General features: G+C 39.1%; 1 protein-coding gene across 1 annotated transcript in view; it reads left to right on the top strand.

Moving 5' to 3' along the window:
* Positions 1 to 23,798, top strand: part of LOC128661241 (SCO-spondin-like) — a 624,208-nt gene that overhangs the window by 302,379 nt on the left and 298,031 nt on the right. Inside the window, exons 64-69 of the mRNA XM_053715520.1 lie at positions 8,072 to 8,118; positions 8,354 to 8,524; positions 9,780 to 9,911; positions 13,659 to 13,801; positions 15,446 to 15,540; positions 18,057 to 18,106. Coding sequence (XP_053571495.1) covers positions 8,072 to 8,118; positions 8,354 to 8,524; positions 9,780 to 9,911; positions 13,659 to 13,801; positions 15,446 to 15,540; positions 18,057 to 18,106 — 638 coding nt within the window. The remainder of the gene's footprint in view (positions 1 to 8,071; positions 8,119 to 8,353; positions 8,525 to 9,779; positions 9,912 to 13,658; positions 13,802 to 15,445; positions 15,541 to 18,056; positions 18,107 to 23,798) is intronic.

The raw sequence follows: 23,798 nt of genomic DNA, 5'->3' as shown, positions 1-23,798 counted from the left end.
GACAACTATGTGGTCAATGAAGTTTCTGATGCTATGGTGGCAATCTCGGATGTACCCTCCCAGGGATCTGAAATGGAGGGTATGGAGGTTCTATCGGAAGGTGAAATTTCAGACTCAGGGAGTTCCTTACCTTTGGCTGATTCAGAAGTTGTCTCTTTCAGGTTTAAACTAGAACACCTCCGCCTGTTACTCAGGGAGGTTTTAGTGACTTTAGACGACTGTGACTCCACGGTAGTGGTTGTTCCTGAGAAATCGAGTAAGTTGGACAGATACTTCAAAGTTCCTTCTTACTCAGATGTTTTTCCAGTTCCCAAGTGAACTTCGGAGATTATTTCTAAGGAATGGGAGAGACCAGGTATTCCCTTCTATCCTTCTATTTTCAAGAAGATGTTCCCTATAGCTGACGCTGTCATTGAAACTTGGCAAACGGTTCCTATGGTGGAGGGGGCTATTTCCACCTTGGCCAAACAAACAACTATTCCTATTGAGGATAGTTGTGCTTTCAAAGACCCTATGGACAAGAAGTTGGAGGGTCTACTTAAAAAGATCTATGTTCACCAGGGTCTGCTATTGCAGCCGGCTGCGTGCATTGCTATGGTCACCAGTGTGGCAGCTTATTGGTTTGATGCTCTTGCGGAGTCTCTTAAGACTGAGACTTCTTTAGAGGAAATCCAGGATTGGATTAAAGATCTGAAATTAGCCAATTCTTTTATTACAGATGCTTCTCTGCAAATTACTAAATTGGCTGCTAAGAGTTCAGGTTTTTCTATCCTAGCCTGCAAAACCTTATGGTTGAAGCCTTGGTCTGCAAATGCATCATCCAAGTCTAAGCTCCTGGCAATTCCTTACAAGGAAAAGACCTTGTTTGGGCCTGGCTTGAAGGAAATTATCTCTGACATCACGGGAGGCAAGTGTCATCCCCTTCCTCAAGATAAAATAACCAAACAGAAAGGACGACAAAGTAATTTTCGTTCCTTTCGAAATTTCAAGGGAAATTCCTTCTCTTCTTCCTCTAAACAGGAAGGAAACTATTCGCAATCTAAGTCTACTTGGAGACCCAACCAATCTTGGAACAAGGGTAAACAATCCAAGGAACCTGCTGCTGATTCCAAGTCAGCATGAAGGGTTTGCCCCCGATCCGGGACCGGATCTGGTAGGGGGCAGACTTTCCTTCTTCATTCAGGCTTGGGTGCGGGATGTTCAGGATCCCTGGGCTATAGAAATAGTGTCTCAGGGATACAAACTGGAGTTCAGAATTGTTCCTCCCTGAGGAAGATTTCTTCTTTCAAGATTATCTGCAGACCAGATAAAAAGAGAGGCATTCTTACATTGTGTAAGAGACCTCTCCTCCATGGGAGTAATTTGTCCCGTTCCTGTACAGGAACACGGCCAGGGTTTTTATTCAAATCTGATTGTAGTTCCCAAAAAGGAAGGAACTTTCAGACCTATCTTAGACCTCAAGAGTCTAAACAAGTTTCTCAGAGTTCCATCATTCAAGATGGTAACTATTCGTTCCATTCTTCCAATGATCCAGGAGGGTTAATTTATGACGACAGTGGATTTAAAGGATGCATATCTTCATGTTCCTATTCACAGAGATCATCACAAGTTTCTAAGGTTTGCCTTTCTGGATGAACACTTTCAGTTCGTGGCTCTTCCTTTCAGTCTTGCCACGGCACCCAGAATTTTCACAAAGGTTCTGGGGTCTCTGCTCACGGTTCTAAGACCACAGGGCATTGGGGTGGCACATTATCTGGACGATATTCTAATCCAGGTGTCATCTTGTCAGCAAGCAAGGTCCCATACCGACATTGTGCTATCTTTCCTGAGAACTCACCGGTGGAAGGTAAATCTGGAAAATATTTCTTCAATCCCAAAGACAAGGGTGATCTTCTTGGGAACTCTAATCAATTCTATATCCATGAGAATTTTTCTGACAGAGGTCAGAAAATCAAAGATTCTGGATACATGTCGAGCCCTTCAGTCCACTCCTCAGCCGTCAGTGGCTCAGTGCATGGCAGTAATTGGATTGATGGTGGAGGCAATGGACATCATACCGTTTGCTCGGTTTCACCTCAGGCCTCTGCAGTTAAGCATGCTCAGACAGTGGAATGGAGATTATACAGATTTGTCTCCTTGAATAACCATAGAACAGGAGACAAGGGACTCTCTTTAATGGTGGTTGTCTTTGGATCATCTATCCCAGGGGACATGCTTTCGCAGACCTTCATGGGTGATTGTGACAATGGACGTCAGCCTTTTAGGATAGGGAGCAGTCTGGGGCTCTCTAAATGCTCAGGGAGTATGGACTCAGGCAGAGTCGCTTCTTCCTATAAACATCCTAGTGCTAAGGGCAATTGTGACAGACCCCTCTGTCAGTACTAGAAGGGTTAACTTTGTTCAGTTTTGAGAAACTATTTTCTAAAGACAGGTTTCCTGGCATCAGCTATTGTTTACTGTAATTAAGTTTAAGTGATAAGCGTTCACATTGTTTAATTACCTCCAGAGTCAGACTGCCAGGTGTGAAGAAGGACTCCATTGTTTTCTTGTGTTCAATTGTTTATTTGGTTAAGTAATGCAATTCTATTGTATCCTGTAAAAGGGTGTCTTCCCTCTATCTAATGTACTATCTTCTTCCAATCCCCCATCTGGTCTCTTAGGGAGTGTCAACCAGGTGGGAGACTTGCATAAATACTGGGCATATAGCCCTCAATAAAACACATTCTGTTTTACCCTCAAGATGGAGCTTGGTCTTGTGTTTGGGGGGAATTAACTGGGTTTGTGTGTTGCTGATCCCGTATTCAGGGCATATTTCATCAGGTATTAACCCTTGATATCCAGGTTATACCATAACAACTGGTGGCAAGCGACGGGATGAACCTCATCGCCCAGAAGAGCTACCCTTAAAGACCTGCTAGAACAATGGGGCCGACAAGCCAGTAACCTCAGGAAGAGGGAGATTATTACAATACTGACCGAGATGGACGGAGTAACAGGGCCCGAAGGAACCAATGAGCCCAGCATATTAGACAGAACCCCCGAAGAAGCAAGCTTTGACCGGGCGGTTAAAATAAGACTGGCACATTATGGCCCCAACCCGTCTGCCAAAATTATCGACCGGGTCATAGCAGCCGTGGAGGCCAACCTACTTCGCCAAAGTGGCGCTGCAGCAGCCCGAGTCACAGCAACCCCAGTGGAAAAGAGAAAGGTACATTTTGCAGCTTTTAAAAACTTCCTGGAAACAGAAGGAGAGATTGATGGGTACCTTGCAGATTTTGAGAGGCAATGTGCCCTACACAAGGTACCTGCAGAGGACTGGGTCACGATATTATCCGGAAAATTATCCGGCCGGGCCAGCGAGGCTTTTCGGGCCATTCTGGATGAGGAAGTCGGGGATTATAATGCTGTAAAAGAGGCACTGCTCTCCAGGTATGAGGTTACACCGGAGGCATACAGGAGGCGGTTTAGAGACACTGTTAAACTAGCTGGAGATTCCTACATTGAGTGGGCATGTAGGGTGCACCACACAGCAGCTCACTGGATGGCAGGGTGCCAAGCCGTATCCGTGGAAGAGGTGCTGCAGCTATTCCTGTTGGAACATTGCTTCGACAAGTTATCCGCAGGAGTTAGAGAGTGGGTTCAGGACCGTAAACCCTCCACACTGCATTAAGCTGCTCGCCTGGCAGTTGAGTATATGGATGCCCACAAACTGGACACTGCTACCACTAAGACCCCTGCTAGGGTGGAGTACCGACCCACAGTCACCCCAGCAGATACTGGTTACCAACCCCCGGCGCACCGCTCTACAGCACCACCTCCAACCACGAACTATCCTCAGCCAGCCCGGTTCAACTCACGGGACTACTCGCAGCCCATTCGGTGCTTCGGATGTAAGCAACTAGGGCACAAAAGACCAGAGTGTCCACTAAACCCAGCGAACCAAGCACAGTCCTGGAGGAGACCCGCCAGAGGAAACCCACGTAACCCTCAGCCTGCTGCCCATTGCGTAGAGGAGGAAGAATGCTGGAGCATCCTACATGAAGCATACCCCGTGCAAGCTGCCCACCAGGATAACCGGCAACAGCACCGGCAACTGGTTAAAGTGAATGGGAGGGAGGTCAGTGGTTTACGGGATACTGGTGCTACAATGACTTTGCTCCAAAATAACTTGGTGTCTGAGAACCAGCACACCGGAGACACTGTGGCTGTGAGGGTAGCAGGGGGCGCTGTGTTCCGCCTACCTGTTGCCCAGGTACATTTGGATTGGGGAGTGGGCTCAAGACATGTGAATGTGGTAATCATGAAGGACTTACCAGCTGATGTTCTCCTTGGAAATAACTTGGCCCTCCTTGTTTCTGCCTACGCTCCCATGGGTCCCGCCGATGTTAACCCTGTGACTACACGTGCCCAAATCCGTGCCACCGAGACCGACCCATCTGCTGCTAAGCCCCAGGACGCTGAGCTCAGTAAATCTCTATCCTCTATTGATACGTGGAAGTCCCGTTACAACGCGGTGATGAAGGAGAAGAGTCAAGTAGAGGATGAAATGGTCACGTTAAACAATTACGTAACAGTGCTAGCGGGAGAGAAGAGGAGCGCAGAGGAAAAAAGCGCGTTTAGAACGGGAATCTCTGCTAGACAAGCTGCACCGACAGACCGCAGAAAACACCAGCTTCAGAGTGGAACATGAAACAGTAAAGACAAATTTAGCGACACTGGAGAAAAAGCTGACACTGGCTCATAGTGAGGTGCAGCAACTCAAGGGCAACTTACGTCAGTATGAAGGGCTTGTGGATACCTATAAAGAGCAGGTACAAAAAACTCGTAAAGAAGCTGATGAGATTTGACTCCAACTGGAAAGAAGTGTCTCTGAAAACAAAAACTTGAAGGACTGTTTAGCCCTGGTCTGGGCAAGGAAGAAGTTGAACCCTTATTTATACGGACAGGAATTCTCTCTCATAATGGGAATGCAGATGGATTGTCCCAGCAAACGGACATTCCTACCACCTCCTAGTCCAGTCATCCCCAAGTTGACCCGCCAAAGGGTCAAGACGGGTCTGCCGGAGTGTCCCACCAGGAGGGAGCCGTGTGACAGACCCCTCTGTCAGTACTGGAAGGGTTAACTTTGTTCAGTTTTTAGAAACTATTTTCTAAAGACAGGTTTCCTGGCATCAGCTATTTTTTACTGTAATTAAGTTTAAGTGATAAGAGTTCACATTGTTTAATCACCTCCAGAGTCAGACTGCCAGGTGTGAAGAAGGACTCCATTGTTTTCTTGTGTTTAATTGTTTATTTGGTTAAGTAATGCAATTCTATTGTATCCTGTAAAAGGGCGTCTTCCCTCTATCTAATGTACTATCTTCTTCAAATCCGCCATCTGGTCTCCTAGGGAGTGTCAACTAGGTGGGAGACTTGCATAAATATTGGGCATATAGCCCTCAATAAAACACATTCTGTTTTACCCTCAAGATGGAGCTTGGTCTTGTGTTTGGGGGGAATTAACTGGGTTTGTGTGTTGCTGATCCCGTATTCAGGGCATATTTCATCAGGTATTAACCCTTGATATCTGGGTTATACCATAACAGCAATCTTCAATGCTCTTCAGGCCTGGCCTCAGTTGGCTTCAGCCCAGTTGATCAGATTCCAGTCGGACAACATAACGGCAGTGGCTTACATCAATCATCAGGGAGGAATGAGGAGTTCCTTAGCGATGACTGAGGTAGCCAACATAATCCAGTGGGCGGAGGCCCATTCTTGCCATCTGTCAGCGATCCACATCCCAGGGGTGGACAACTGGAAGGAGGATTTTCTGAGCAGGCAGACTTTTCATCCGGGAGAGTGGGAACTCCATCCGGAAATATTCTCCAACCTGATTCTCAAATGGGGTCGGCCGGAGTTAGATCTCATGGCATCTCGTCAGAATGCCAAGCTCCCGAGATACGGGTCCTGGTCCAGGGACCCCCAGGCGGAACTGATAGATGCTTTGGCAGTTCCTTGGTCCTTAAGCCTAGCATATCTATTTTCCCCATTTGCTCTTCTTCCCCTGGTTATTGCTCGAATCAAACAGGAGAAGGCATCAGTGATCCTCATCGCTCCTGCGTGGCCTTGCAGGCTTTGGTATGCCAATCTGGTGGACATGTCATCCCTGCCACCTTGGAAACTTCCATTGAGGAAGGACCTTCTCATTTAAGGACCCTTCCTTCACCCAAATCTAGCTTCTCTGAAGCTTACTGCTTGGAGATTGAACGCTTAATCCTATCCAAGCGGGGTTTCTCTGATTTGGTCATAGAAACCTTAATTCAGGCGCGTAAACTTGTAGCTAGAAAGATTTACCATAAGATATGGCGTAAATATCTTTATTGGTGTGAATCCAATGGCTACTCATGGAGTAGAGTTAGGTTTCGCAGGATTTTTTCTTTTCTCCAAGAAGGATTGGAGAATGGTTTATCGGCAAGTTCCCTAAAGGGTCAGATCTCTGCCTTATCTATTTTGTTACATAAACGTCTGGCTGATGTCCCAGATGTTCAATCCTTCTGTCAGGCCTTGGTTAGGATCAGGCCTCTGTTCAAGCCAGTTACTCCTCCGCGGAGTCTGAATTTAGTTCTTAAAGTTCTTCAAGGGTATCCGTTTGAGCCTATGCATTCCTTACATATTAAGTTATTATCTTGGAAAGTTTTATTTCTTGTTGCTATTTCTTCAGCTCGAAGAGTTTCTGAACTTTCGGCGTTGCAATACAATTCGCCTTATCTTATTTTCCATTCGGATAAGGTGGTTTTGCGTCCTAAACTAGGGTTCCTTCCTAAGGTTATTTCAGACTGGAACATTAATCAGGAAATTGTGGTTCCTTCGTTATGTCCTAATCCTTCTTCTCAGAAGGAACGTCTTCTGCACAATTTGGAAGTAGTCCGTGCTTTAAAGTTTTACTTACAGGCTACTAAAGACTTTCGTCAGTCTTCTTTGCTGTTTATAATTTTCTCTGGAAAACGTGAGGGTCAGAAAGCTATGGCTACCTCTCTTTCTTTTTGGTTGAAGAGTATCATCCGTTTTGCATATGAGACTGCTGGACAGCAGCTTCCTGAAAGAGTACGGCTCATTCCACTAGGGCTATTGCTTCTTCATGGGCATTCAAAAATGAAGCTTCTGTAGAACAGATTTGCAAGGCTGCAACTTGGTCTACTCTTCACATTTTTTATAAATTTTACAAATTTGATACTTTTGCCTCGGTCAAGGCTGCTTTTGGGAGAAAGATTCTTCAAGCAGTGGTGCCTTCGGTTTAGGTTCCCTGTTTTGTCCCTCCCTTATCATCCGTGTACTCTAAGCTTTGGTATTGTATCCCACAAGTAAGGATGATGATCCGTTGACTCATTGTGTCTTTAAAAAGAAAAGAAAATTTATGCTTACCTGATAAATTTGTTTCTTTTTAGACACGATGAGTCCACGGCCCGTCCTGTTCTTGCAAGACAGGTTGTTATTTTTTATTTTTTTGTAAACTTCAGACACCTCTGCACCTTGGCTTTTCCTTTCTCTTCCTAACTTCGGTGGAATGACTGGAGTGGGAGGGAAGGGAGGGAGGAGCTTTTTAACAGCTCTGCTGTGGTGCTCTTTGCCTCCTCCTGCTGACCAGGAGGAGGTGTAATCCCACAAGTAAGGATGATGATCCGTGGACTAAAAAGAAACAAATTTATCAGGTAAGCATAAATTTTCTTTTTAACACTTTGTGGCTTGATATTTACCCTCACAAATAGGTTAAACACATAGAAAAAGTTGTAATCAGGAGACACAGCACCATGTGGCCTCTAAATCAGTATTTGGTGGCTGGTGCAGTTGTGAGGTTACAGAGTACAACATCCCAGAGACAACGGGGGGCTTAGGTAATAGAAAAGGAGAAAAACAGAAAATATTGAGCACTCTTGTATAGAGGGTGCTTTTGGGGAATGCTTTGAGTTACTAAATAAGCCAGTTCAGTTTGAGAGTGGGCCCTGTCTTATCCGGGGGAAGCGTTTTTTACATTACTGTATTATTCTTTTAAGCTTATCTCTCATCAGTAACTTGTTACTTTGTTTGCTTGCAGTACCTGCGTGTCTGGAGAGATGGTGTGCGGCAAGGAACCGTGTCCAGGTAATCACCTGATTTTCCCAGAAGGAAATGATGGTGTCCTAATATAAAGTGTTTGAATTGGACTAAAAATGCAGAGTATCCTCAAATGTATGATAATAATAACTTAGGCGTCCCTCATACATTTTCATGATGTTATTAAGATCATGTGTATTACAAGGCACAGCCCTCTTGCCTACCTATAGAGCAGCCATTTTGATCATCTGTTCTGAGCCTCATTTTGTGTCCCATCTTGCAGTGGACTGTGGGTGGAGCAGTTGGACACCTTGGAGCTCCTGCAGCAGAACTTGCAATGTGGGAACAAGACGTCGATATCGATCAGGAACCAACCCTCCTGCAGCATTTGGGGGACAAGAGTGTGAAGGATCCAATATTGCTATAGAATTCTGCAGCCTTCAGCCATGTAAGGGTAGGTGATCTGGATATGACCTGGGGCAACTGCATCTAGAGAACAGTAACATGTTGTATATACAGTCTACACCTTCAGCATTCCATAAAAAGCTGGTTTACAGATGCCATCTTACTGAAATCTAATAATCTTTTTTCTTGACACTTTAAATTTAACTTTTAGTTGTACATATATCAAGATTTATATTATGGCTGACCTTGCATTTGGCACCTAAGACTTGCATATGGTCTCTTGATGTGAGGTAATCTTCTTAAAAGGACTGTCTACACCAAACACAATAAAAACTACCAGCGAGTGATCGTAGGATTTATTGCGGGTGTTTGCGCGTGTCGGAAGGAGCACTTGTATTACAAGTTGAAAGTAAATGTGAACGTGTGAGCATCAGCGCGATTTACGCTTGAATAATTACCGCAACCTCAGTAACAAAAAAAGTGTTGCAAAACACATAAAAAAATCATTACACAATACACTCATAATAACACTATCTAATACACTCATAATAACACTATCTAATACACTCATAATAACACTATCTAATAACATTTTTTTAAACAAATTGCACAAAAAAGTTATAAGGCCTCAAAGATATGGGCTGCAATGGGCTTTAACATATACATGTCTAATATGTATGTGTATATGTGTCTATTACAGACATATATAAACATATAAACACATAAATACATATGTATTCATATAAATAAGTGCATTGGAGCCCTTTGTATTTAAGTAGCTGAAAACATGTCAAACGTATCTACATATGTACTGTAAATATTTCACATTCCAAGTTCTTCATATAGGAGAATATGTTCTATGTACTTTTAAACAGATATTCCTATGCATACATATATATATATGTATATATCTATACCTTTATATAATCATCTATATTTATAGGTATAGCTATATACAGGTATATATTTACCAAAATACCATCAGATATCTATAGAAATATGTATTTTTGGATAAATATGACATATTCTTCTTTGTGACAAAAATTAGATAAAATATAAAATATTCATATTTTCCTGCTGGGTTAGCGCACTTGAGAAAATGTGATCGGGTTTGCACGCCTGTAGGGCGCTCCATTGACTTCTATGGGGGAATGCGTTAACATGGCGGCAATATACGAAGTCCGGCTTTTTGTGTGCGTGGGGTTTTATGATAATATGAATGAATCTCTCTGGATACAAGTATTTACTAACAGTCAGTTAGTGGAAATTCTGAATCTCATAACACATTTTTGATGCTTTGTTAGGTTCTGCTGGCGAGTGGGGCCCCTGGTCGGAATGTTCTGTTCCCTGCGGTGGTGGTTACAGAAACCGCAGCCGAGTCAGCGTTGTTCTGCGCAGGATTGAATTCTCCACTTGTAACCTCAGCCCCTGCATTGGTGAGTAGCTGGCACCAGCAGTGTGTCTTACGCAAGTCATATACACAAGACCCTATCCAACTCCTGAGACACATAACTCTATCAGCCATGGTGTTATGGTTAATGTGTTTTTATTTGCATCTAGCAGTAGTTCAGAATGTTTTACTGTGAATTGTTTTTTTAATAGGATTGTTGAGCTTTACTATTGTACTTAACCATTTAAAGCAAAAGTATATTTTATAGGTTTAACTGCTGCTGTTAAATACACATGATGATAAAATCATTTTGAGTAAACAGTCATTATAGGAACAATATTCCTTATAAAATATAAGGAAATGAGAAAATAGGTCTCTCAGAAACTAAAATAATGTTTTTTCTTTCTATTGGCACTGAGTCCACAAATTCATTAATTACCTATGGGAATTCAACACCTGTTCACCAGGAGGAGGCAAAGACACCCCAGTTATAGCATTAAGTATCCCTCCCTCTTCCCCTACCCTCCCAGAAATTATTTGCCTCGTTTACAAGTAGGTAGGCAGAGCATGGTTCTCTAATGAAGACTGAATTTTAATGTTCCTTACTGGATTGTTTCCTGCAAGGAAGAAGAGGGGTATGTTTACTAACCATGTAACCCTCTTAGTAAGAGTATTGGTGAAGGTTAGCATCTGGATGTCGCAGGGATGCTTTCCATGCCTCCTTCCAGTTTCTTACTGCTAACTCCCCTCCAGGCATTACACTGCTTTCCTTTGTCTCTCAGGTCCCTGTTAGATGTAAGCTTGTTACTGTCAGACCTGGAAGTGCTGTGACTACACCACAGCAGAAGACCTCTGAGGGTAAGTCCCAGTTTCATACTGCTAACTCCCCTCCAGGCATCATTACACTGCTTTCCTTTGTCTCTCAGGTCCCTGTCAGATGTAAGCTTGTTACTGTCAGACCTGGAAGTGCTGTGACTACACCACAGCAGAAGACCTCTGAGGGCAAGTCCCAGTTTCTCTCTCAGGTGCCTGTTTTGACTTGTCACCTATCATGAGGGATCAGTATATGTTGGGATACTTCAGTATGTGACCTGGTGGGTGCAGGTATCTCCTCATAAGGGGGTTACATTTTTTTGGCCTAATTATCCTCGTGGTGGGATTTAATGTTCTTTATTGCGTGCATAGAAGGGTGTATTTCATGTTAGTCCCTAGTAGGGATAAAAAACATATCAGGAGTGGTTAGTTAGCGGTAGCGTTTCCCCGATCAGCATGGGATTTATGTGCTGCTGCACACTGCTCATTGGGGCCACGCTTGGGGTATTGTTAGGGGTCTCAAACTTTATTATTATGGGGGCACGATTACCAATTTGAGCGGTTTGTTGGAGTGCGATAGTCGCGTGCTTAGAAGGCAGGATGCGCCGTAGCAGGGGGTGGGCCAGTTTCTTGCAGAGTGATATGCCCTGTGGGTTTGGCACACTCTCTCTTCTCTTCAGAGCTGCATCCAGATGGAGTACAGCTGTCTTGGGTCTGGCTAGGACCAGGAGATGGATACTCAATCCATTCGCAGCACAGGAGGTCTTAGTGTGCTTGGTTTTGCATTGCTCATTACTAAGGCTCTTTATCTGAAGCTATGGATGACTCAGAATTGTCTTTTTCCCATGAGCAGGTTAATCCTCCGGTACAAATTCAATCTAACAAATGTATGTTATGTAATATGCCCATGGTATGCCCCCCTGCTCAATTGTCCAAAGTTTGCTTGGGATCTGCCCTGCTGTCTCATTTTAAGGGACCTAAGCCTAATATGCCTGCATTATCACCTTTAACTCAGGTTAACCCTTCAGAGCCTTCTACCTCTCAGGACTCTGTTAACCCTGATATGCTAATACTTTTGCCTCAGTCCCCTTCTCATGGCACTTCACATGCAGTTCCTTCTGGCCCTGTTCCTAATTCATCTTCTTGGGTCATATATCTCCCCAAAGATTTTGTAGTGCAATATAAATCCACTGTATCTGCTGTGCTGAGTGCTTTCCCTTGGTCAGGGAAGAGAAAGGCTGCTCTGGTCAGTCATATACACCCTTCTGATGACAAAAATTCCTCTGACTCCTCGTATTATTTTGCTTCTACAAGAATTATTGGAAAAAGGCCTGTCGGCCAGTTCTCTTAAGGGGCAGATTTCTGTCCTTTCTGTTTTGCTTCATAAGAAGTTGGCTAGGTTGCCAGATGTTCAGTCTTTTGTTTAGGTTATTGCAAGAATTAGACCTGTATTCAAAACCGTTGCTCCTCCTTGGAGCCTTAATCTTGTTCTTTGAGTTCTTCAACAGGCTTCATTTGAGCCTATGCATTTTCTTGACTTTTAGGTTTTGTTGTGGAAAGTTTTGTTTTTGTTAGCTATCTCTTCTGCTTTTAGAGTCTCTGAGTGTGATCCGCCATACCTTATATTTCATGCAGACAGGGCTGTTTTGCGTACTAATTTGGGCTTTTTGTATAAGGTTGTTTCTACTCCCAATATCGAGATTGTAGGGACATCTTATTGTCCCAATCCTTCTTCTCAGAAGGAGCGTTTGTTGCACAATTTGGACATAATTAGAGCCTTAAAGTTCTACCTTCATGCTACTGAGGAATTTCGACGGTCTCTTCCCTGTTCATTATGTACTCTGGTAAGTACAGGGGTCAAAAAGCCTCTGCAATTACTCTTTCTTTTTTGCTGAGAAGTCCAATTAATCCATATGGCCGCAGGACAACAGCCTTCTTCTAGAATCATGGCACATTCTACCCATCCAGTGTCTTTGTCTTGGGCCTTCAAGAAAGAGGCTTCAGTGTAAGAGATCTGTAAGGCGGCTACTTGGTCCTTGTTACATACTTTTACTAAGTTTTACAAATTTGATGTTTTTTCCTCAGCTGAGGCTTCCTTTTGGAGAAAAGTTCTTCAAGCGTGGTGCCTTTTTCGATTTGTCCCTCCCTATTCATTCTGGGCCCTCTTCATCTTGGGTATTGGTTTCCCATAGGTAATAAATGAATTTGTGGACTTTCACTGCCATTAGAAAATAAACTAAATGTATGCTTACCTGATAAATTATTTTCTTTATTGGCAGTGAAATTCCACGAACCCGCCCTGAGAGTCATATAATGACGGCAAATTTTTTCGTCTCGCACCTCTGTATCCCTTGTGTCTCTCTTCACTTTTCCTTATCCTCAACTTGAGTTCCTCAGAGGGTAGGGGAAGTGGAAGAAATACTTAATACTTTGACTGGGGTGTCTTTGCCTCCTCTTTCTGGTGGCCAGGTGTTGACTTCCCATGGGTAATGAATGAATTTGTGGACTCACACTGCCATTAGAAAAAAAACTGCCAAGAAAGAAAATAAACTATCAGGTAAGTATATATATATATATATATATATATATATATATATATATATATATATACTGTATATATTGTACTAATGCCAGTGAGATTATTTAACCTGCTAGTGTGTGTTACAGTTGCATAGGTACATGCGCTAACAGTGTGCTGTTGAATGTAGAAAAGCTTATTAAGGGACATTAAACTAATCTAATTCCCCATAAATGATTTAATTAAATGAAGGAAAACAAAAACATTACAATATACACTGACTATATTCCTTGCTCTGCTGTAAAATACTTTTTGTTCCAGAGAGGTTGGAAGTCACATTGTGTACTTATCTTAAATGCAGCACAAAGTAGGAAACTGTTTTTATTATAAGAAACACTTCTATTGAATATAGACATAAAATGTACAAATGACTAAGTTACTAAGCTACTGATTTATTTCCAGGTGAGGTTCCTGGGGTTTGCCCAGAAGATAAGATCTGGAAGGATTGTCATGAAGGTCCAGCATCCTGTGTAGACCTGGATAATGACTGGACCAACAGAACATGCCAGCCAGGCTGTTACTGCAGAGATGGGGATGTACTACTGGTGAGTTGCCATAGGCCATATCCTGAGCATGGGCAGATGTTTTTCATTGTACAGCTGGAGGTTTAGCTTCCACACCAGGGATCTCTCAGAGAATAGAATAAATATGTGATAGATAGAATAGAAAAGATGAGCTTTATCTTTATATTTCATTTTTGTTTCTTTCCCCTTCTATGTACATCAGTTAAAAGGATATTAAGAGCCAGACTACAAGTGGAGCGCTAAATATCGCGTGTGAGCAAGCAATATTAGTGCTCCACTTTGCGGATCAGGTCCGACAGACCTCGCTGAATACCGCGAGCAATACGCTCGCCGTATTCAGCATTGCACCAGCAGCTCACAAGTGCTGCTGGTGCAACGCCGCCTCCTGCAGACTCACGGCCAATGGGCCATCAGCAGGGGGGTGTCAATCAACCCGATCGGGTTGATTTCCGGCGATGTCTGTCCGCTTGCTCAGAGCAGGCGGACAAGTTATGGAGCAGCGGTCTTTGTGACCGCTGCTTCATAACTGCTGTTTCTGGCGGGTCTGAAGACTCGCCAGAAACACGGTAATGAATGAATTTGTGGACTCACACTGCCATTAGAAAAAAAACTGCCAAGAAAGAAAATAAACTATCAGGTAAGTATATATATATATACTGTATATATTGTACTAATGCCAGTGAGATTATTTAATGCCCCAATGTGATTGTCTGGATTTGTTTCCACATTTTGTCTCTCATAGTTGAGGTATACCTATGATGAAAATTACAGGCCTCTCTCGTCTTCTTAAGTGGGAGAACTTGCACAATTGGTGGCTGACTAAATACTTTTTCACCCCACTGTATATACATATATTATCATATACATATATATTTACAAACTGCTGTCCTCTGCTGCGTGACTCACCCTCTTTGCTGAAGCCATGAGAACGAGGCTCCCATTGGGCCTTTGGAAGCGCGCTCTTATGAGCTCAATGCTTCCCAGCAATGCGAATGTGAGCTTGCATTCGCATTGCGCTTAACTTGTAATACCAGAGTACATTAGCGTGCGCTGGTATTACTCAGTGGAGCGTGTTTGTCACTGGCAATTTCACCAAGTGTGATTATAGATATTAGTGTGCTCATGCACATGCGCACTGTATAGATACTGACAGGGAACAAAGCTATCAAAACCACAATCTCATTTATGTGATGAAATCAGTGACAATATATTCACAAAATAACATCTAAAAATATTGTTTTATCAAAAAATATTTGAAATAAACGTAAGAATTGTACAAATAATGTAATAAGAAGTAAAATAAAAATGTAAAATTAAATCTTCCCTTGAAGCGATTCTTCCTGTATTTCCTCAAAGGCAAATGACCTTGAAGAGCCACACAGTAATTTGTGTACAATTCCTACTAACTGGAATGTAGGACTATGCTTGATTCATTTAAAAATCCTCTTCCTTCTTCTTCTTCTTCTTCTTCTTCTTCTTCTTCTTCTTCTTCTTCTTCTTCTTCTTCTCTGTCTTTCCCGTTTTCCTAATTTAGGGATTGTATCATTTAGTAACTTTCCTGCTCCCATATTCATATAAGCGCTAATGATGTGTCTTGCTCTGGTCCATAATGCAATGTGCCCTGGTATATCATATTAACAGTAATTATTTGTCATCGTCTTGCAGAACAACCGCTGTGTGTCACCATCACGGTGCCCCTGCACGGAGCAAGGAGACTTGTATGAACCAGGAGATACTGTGCCAATAGGCTGCAATAACTGGTGCGTAATTTACTCTGGGATTTGATTCCACTTAATGACATTAACTCTTTAGTAACTCTTGTGCATTGTAAAGCATTGCTATCCCCCCTCAATGTCAAAGGTTTACGTTTTACATCTGTGCATTTCACCTCCTTAACATCGGTTTCAATAGGGTCTATTATATTCCTTGTCTAATAATTTATCCGCAGAAAAGCTGCACCATTAAAGACCATGGGGCTGATTTAACAAGGGCCGAATTGCCCCTATTTGCCCTGTTTCCGTGCGAGCCTTCAGGCTCACCGGAAACAGGAGTTTAAGACCACTGCTCCTTAACTCGTCTGCTGCCTCTGAGGTGACGGACAGCAATCCGCCCGATCCTATATGATCAGGTTGATTGACACCCCCTGCTAGTGGCCAATCTGCAGGGGGCGGTATTGCACAATGATTGTTTGTGCAATCATAAATGCTGACAGCGTATGCTGTCGTCATTTATCGGACTGGCGGACATGATCCGCTACAGTGGATCATGTCCGCCAGACATATGATAAATCGGCCCCTATGGGGTCAATTTAACAAGAGGCAAGCAGACATGATTCTATGTAGCGGATCATGTCCGCCCAACCTCGCTAAATGCTGACAGCATACGCTGTTGCCATTTAACATTGCACAAGCATTTCTTCATCGTATCGCAATGATTGCCGTCCGCCACCTCAGAGGTGTCAGACAAGTTAAAGTTCTTATGATCATTGCTTCTTAACGTATGTTTCCGGCGAGCCAGAAACGTTGGGGGTTTAAAGCAGCATCTGCCCCAATAGGGTTATTTGTAGTTTTTCTAAAGGATTGAGGTTGACTCCTATGTTTATTAATAAATAGCTGCAAGCTCCTTACATTTTACCAGAAAACAATGTAAAAGTTACCCTTATGTTTGTTTCCATAATATATCCTAAGGCAGAAATGTTATTGTTACAGCAGCTATTAATATAATTAAAGAAGCACCAAAGTCAAAATTAAACTTTCAACAACTTTCCAATTCACTGCCATTGTCTAAATGTGCACAGTGTTTTTATGTGTACACTTTCTGAGGCATCAGCTCCTACTGAGCATGTGCAAGAACTCAGTCTATACCAGTGGTTCTCAACCAAAGTGACCTCAAGGCCCGGTAAATTTTAGCTAGACATGTCCGGGGCCCAGTAGTTTATTTATATATACATATATATTTATATATACATATATATATACATATATATCTATATATAGTGAGCAGCAGGGGCGGGCCGATCAGCCAGGCAAATAGGACCTGGGCCGAGGGACCAGCAAGTAGGGGGGCCCACAAATGGTATCTCCACGGATCTTGGTGCATTCCTTAAGCTGGAGTTTTCAGTTGCCCTATCAGTAACTAAGCAAATAAGTGTGGGTTTAGTGGGGGCCCTGGCAGGGGTCTGTCGCTGTGAGGGCCATGGAGTGTGGGGTGCCCTTTCTCTGGCCCTTAATGTTGGGGATCCTGGCTCTGGAGGATGAGGGGCCTGTTGGGGGCAGGGCAGGAAGGCTACCATGTTGATTTGCATACAATTTAATACATTTTGGTCAGTGTGAGACAGTGTTCCTGGGGCCTTGATTGGTCTCAGTCTGCATCTGGTTTGCAGTGGGGTAAGAGTGAGCAGTGGGGGCATGACAGGTCAGGGCCCACCAGCAGGGCTATCACGGCCCGGTACTGGGCCACGGCCCGGCTGTTGAGAAACCAGGGTCTATACATATATGCGTTTTGTGATTGGCTGATGGCTGTCACATGATACAGGGGGAAGGCAAATCGGACTAACTTTGAAATTTGTCAGAAAAAAATCTCCTAATCATTTGAAATTCAGAATAAGGGGCCTATTTGACAAATGTCTGTCTGACATTATCCAATCAGCAGATCATGTCCAACAGACATCGCTGAATGCGGAGAGAAATACAATCTCTGCATTCAGTATTGCACCAGCAGCTCTTGTGAACTGCTGGTGCAACCCCGCCCCCTAAAGATTCGCAGCTTATCGGCTGCTAGCAGAGGGGGTCAATCAACCTGATCGTATTGGATCGGGTTGATTTCCCGCAATGTTTGTTAGCCTCCTCAGAGCAGGCGGTCTTTAGACTGCTGCTTCATAACTGGTGTTTCTGACGAGTCTGAAGGTTCACCAGAAACATGGCCCTTCAAAGCTCCATACAGTGCTTGATAAATTGGCCTTGGTCTTAAGACCACTGCTACTTAACTTGTCCGCCACCTCTGAGGCCGCGGACAGCAATCAGCCCAATCAGATACAATCAGGTTAATTAACACCCCCTGCTAGTGGCCACAAATCTGCAGGGGGCGGTATTGCACAGCGGATCATGTCCGTCCGCACAATGATAATTCGGCCACTAAGTGCTTTTGTGTTGTATTTTTATTGTGCATTTGTTGATTATAGAATTCTAATGTATTTAATGTTCCGGTATTTAATGTTTCAGACGGATGAAACTGAAGAACATGAAATTAATAATTGTTTTGTTTCATCCTCTGGCAGCACCTGTGTATCTGGGCAGATCACCAACTGCACCAAGAGGCAATGTGACGGTAAGACTCAATAGAGGAGTAGGGACAATCTAGAGGAAAATGTCACCAAAAGTAGACAATCATTTTATTGTTATAGAACTCTCTCATAATTATGTCTTAATTTCACACTCCTCGTTCTATATTACACGCGTGTTATTATATCCAAACATCACATCTAAATATCACTCCTCATTCTATATTACATACTTGTTATAATATCCAAACATCATATCTAAATATCACATCTTATTCTATATTACATACTTGTTATTATACACAAACATCACATCTAAATATCACTCCTCATTCTATATTACATGATCATTATTATATCCAAACATCACATCTAAATATCACTCCTCATTCTATATTACATACTTGTTATTATACACAAACATCACATCTAAATATCACTGCTCATTCTATATTACATACTTGTTATTATATCCAAACATCATATCTAAATATCACTCCTCATTCTATATTACATACTTGTTATTATATCCAAACATCACATCTAAATATCACTCCTCATTCTATATTACATACTTGTTATTATATCCAAACATCACATCTAAATATCACTCCTCATTCTATATTACACGCTTGTTATTATATCCAAACATCATATCTAAATATCACTCCTCATTCTATATTACATGATCATTATTATATCCAAACATCACATCTACATATCACTCCTCATTCTATATTACATGATCATTATTATATCCAAACATCATATCTAAATATCACTCCTCATTCTATATTACATGATCATTATTATATCCAAACATCATATCTACATATCACTCCTCATTCTATATTACATGATCATTATTATATCCAAACATCATATCTAAATATCACTCCTCATTCTATATTACATGATCATTATTATATCCAAACATCACATCTAAATATCACTCCTCATACTATATTACATACTTGTTATTATATCCAAACATCTCATCTAAATATCACTCCTCATTCTATATTACACGCTTGTTATTATGTCCAAACATCACATCTAAATATCACATCTCATTGTATATTACATACTTGTTATTATATACACACATCCCATCTAAATATCACTCCTCATTCTATATTACATACTTATTATTATATCCAAACAGCACATCTAAATATCACTCCTCATTCTATATTACATACTTGTTATTATATCCAAACATCACATCTCATTCTATATTACATACTTGTTATTATATCCAAACATCACATCTAAATATCACTCCTCATTCTATATTACATGATCATTATTACATCCAAACATCACATCTAAATATCACTCCTCATTCTATATTACATGATCATTATTATATCCAAACATCACATCTAAATATCACATCTCATTCTATATTACATACTTGTTATTATATCCAAACATCATATCTAAATATCACTCCTTATTCTATATTACACACTTGTTATTATATCCACACATCACATCTAAATATCACTCCTCATTCTATATTACACACTTGTTATTATATCCAAACATCACATCTAAATATCACTTCTCATTCTATATTACATGATCATTATTATATCCAAACATCACATCTAAATATCACTCATTCTATATTACATACTTGTTATTATATCCAAACATCACATCTAAATATCACTCCTCATTCTATATTACATACTTGTTATTATACACAAACATCACATCTAAATATCACTCCTCATTCTATATTACATACTTGTTATTATATCCAAACATCACATCTAAACATCACTCATTCTATATTACACACTTGTTGTTATACACAAACATCACATCTAAATATCACTCATTCTATATTACACACTTGTTATTATATCCAAACATCACATCTAAATATTACTCATTCTATATTACATACTTGTTATTATATCCAAACATCACATCTAAATATTACTCATTCTATATTACATACTTGTTATTATATCCAAACATCACATCTAAATATCACTCCTCATTCTATATTACATACTTGTTATTATATCCAAACATCACATCTAAATATCACTTCTCATTCTATATTACATACTTGTTATTATACACAAACATCACATCTAAATATCACTCATCATTCTATATTACATACTTGTTATTATACACAAACATCACATCTAAATATCACTCCTCATTCTATATTACATACTTGTTATTATATCCAAACATCACATCTAAATATCACTTCTCATTCTATATTACATGATCATTATTATATCCAAACATCACATCTAAATATCACTCATTCTATATTACATACTTGTTATTATATCCAAACATCACATCTAAATATCGCACCTCATTCTATATTACACACTTGTTATTATATACAAACATCACATCTAAATATCACTCCTCATTCTATATTACATACTTGTTATTATACACAAACATCACATCTAAATATCACTCCTCATTCTATATTACATACTTGTTATTATATCCAAACATCACATCTAAACATCACTCATTCTATATTACACACTTGTTGTTATACACAAACATCACATCTAAATATCACTCCTCATTCTATATTACATACTTGTTATTATATCCAAACATCACATCTAAATATCACTCCTCATTCTATATTACATACTTGTTATTATATCCAAACATCATATCTAAATACCACTCCTCATTCTATATTACACACTTGTTATTATATCCACACATCACATCTAAATATCACTTCTCATTGTATATTACATACTTGTTATTATATCCACACATCACATCTAAATATTACTCCTCATTCTATATTACATACTTGTTATTATATCCAAACATCATATCTAAATATCACTCCTCATTCTATATTACATACTTGTTATTATATCTAAATATCACTCCTCATTCTATATTACACGCTTGTTATTATATCCAAACATCACATCTAAATATTACTCATTCTATATTACATACTTGTTATTATACACAAACATCACATCTAAATATCACTCCTCATTCTATATTACATACTTGTTATTATATCCACACATCACATCTAAATATCACTCATTCTATATTACACACTTGTTATTATATCCAAACATCACATCTAAATATTACTCATTCTATATTACATACTTGTTATTATATCCAAACATCACATCTAAATATTACTCATTCTATATTACATACTTGTTATTATACACAAACATCACATCTAAATATCACTCCTCATTCTATATTACATACTTGTTATTATATCCACACATCACATCTAAATATCACACCTCATTCTATATTACATACTTGTTATTATATCCAAACATCACATCTAAATATCACTCATTCTATATTACACACTTGTTATTATATCCAAACATCACATCTAAATATTACTCATTCTATATTACATACTTGTTATTATATCCAAACATCACATCTAAATATTACTCATTCTATATTACATACTTGTTATTATATCCAAACATCACATCTAAATATTACTCATTCTATATTACATACTTGTTATTATATCCAAACATCACATTTAAATATTACTCATTCTATATTACATACTTGTTATTATATCCAAACATCACATCTAAATATTACTCATTCTATATTACATACTTGTTATTATACACAAACATCACATCTAAATATCACTCCTCATTCTATATTACATACTTGTTATTATATCCACACATCACATCTAAATATCACACCTCATTCTATATTACATACTTGTTATTATATCTAAACATCACATTTAAATATCACTCATTCTATATTACACACTTGTTATTAAATCCAAACATCACATCTAAATATTACTAATTCTATATTACATACTTGTTATTATATCCAAACATCACATCTAAATATTACTCATTCTATATTACATACTTGTTATTATAACCAAACATCACATCTAAATATTACTCATTCTATATTACATACTTGTTATTATATCCAATCATCACATTTAAATATTACTCATTCTATATTACATACTTGTTGTTATATACAAACATCACATCTAAATATTACTCATTCTATATTACATACTTGTTATTATATACAAACATCACATCTAAATATCACTCCTCATTCTATATGACATACTTGTTATTAAATCCAAACATCATATCTAAATATCACTCCTCATTCTATATTACATACTTGTTATTTTATCCAAACATCACATCTAAATATCACTCCTCATTCTATATTACATACTTGTTATTATACACAAACATCATATCTAAATATCACTCCTCATTCTATATTACATACTTGTTATTAAATCCAAACATCACATCTAAATATCACTCCTCATTCTATATTACATACTTGTTATTAAATCCAAACATCATATCTAAATATCACTCCTCATTCTATATTACCAACTTGTTATTAAATCCAAACATCACATCTAAATATCACTCCTCATTCTATATTACATACTTGTTATTATATACAAACATCACATCTAAATATCACTCCTCATTCTATATTACATACTTGTTATTATATACAAACATCACATCTAAATATCACTCCTCATTCTATATTACATACTTGTTATTAAATCCAAACATCATATCTAAATATCACTCCTCATTCTATATTACATACTTGTTATTATACACAAACATCACATCTAAATATGACTCCTCATTCTATATTACATACTTTTTATTATATCCAAACATCACATCTAAATATCACTCCTCATTCTATATTACATATTTGTTATTAAATCCAAACATCATATCTAAATATCACTCCTCATTCTATATTACATACTTGTTATTATACACAAACATCACATCTAAATATCACTCCTCATTCTATATTACATACTTGTTATTATACACAAACATCACATCTAAATATCACTGCTCATTCTATATTACATACTTGTTATTATATCCAAACATCATATCTAAATATCACTCCTCATTCTATATTACATACTTGTTATTATACACAAACATCACATCTAAATATCACTGCTCATTCTATATTACATACTTGTTATTATATCCAAACATCATATCTAAATATCACATCTCATTCTATATTACACACTTGTTATTATATCCAAGCATCACATCTAAATATTACTCATTCTATATTACATACTTGTTATTATATCCAAACATCACATCTACATATTACTCATTCTATATTACATACTTGTTATTATATCCAAACATCACATCTAAATATCACTCCTCATTCTATATTACATACTTGTTATTAAATCCAAACATCATATCTAAATATCACTCCTCATTCTATATTACATACTTGTTATTAAATCCAAACATCATATCTAAATATCACTCCTCATTCTATATTACATACTTGTTATTATACACAAACATCACATCTAAATATCACTCCTCATTCTATATTACATACTTGTTATTATATCCAAACATCACATCTAAATATCACTCCTCATTCTATATTACATACTTGTTATTATACACAAACATCACATCTAAATATCACTCCTCATTCTATATTACATACTTGTTATTATACACAAACATCACATCTAAATATCACTCCTCATTCTATATTACATACTTGTTATTACAGGGAGTGCAGAATTATTAGGCAAGTTGTATTTTTGAGGATTAATTTTATTATTGAACAACAACCATGTTCTCAATGAACCCAAAAAACTCATTAATATCAAAGCTGAATATTTTTGGAAGTAGT

Source organism: Bombina bombina, chromosome 5 (genome assembly GCF_027579735.1).
Source record: "Bombina bombina isolate aBomBom1 chromosome 5, aBomBom1.pri, whole genome shotgun sequence".
Taxonomy (NCBI): Eukaryota; Metazoa; Chordata; class Amphibia; order Anura; family Bombinatoridae; genus Bombina; species Bombina bombina.
This window is presented reverse-complemented; position numbering and strand designations above follow the sequence as displayed.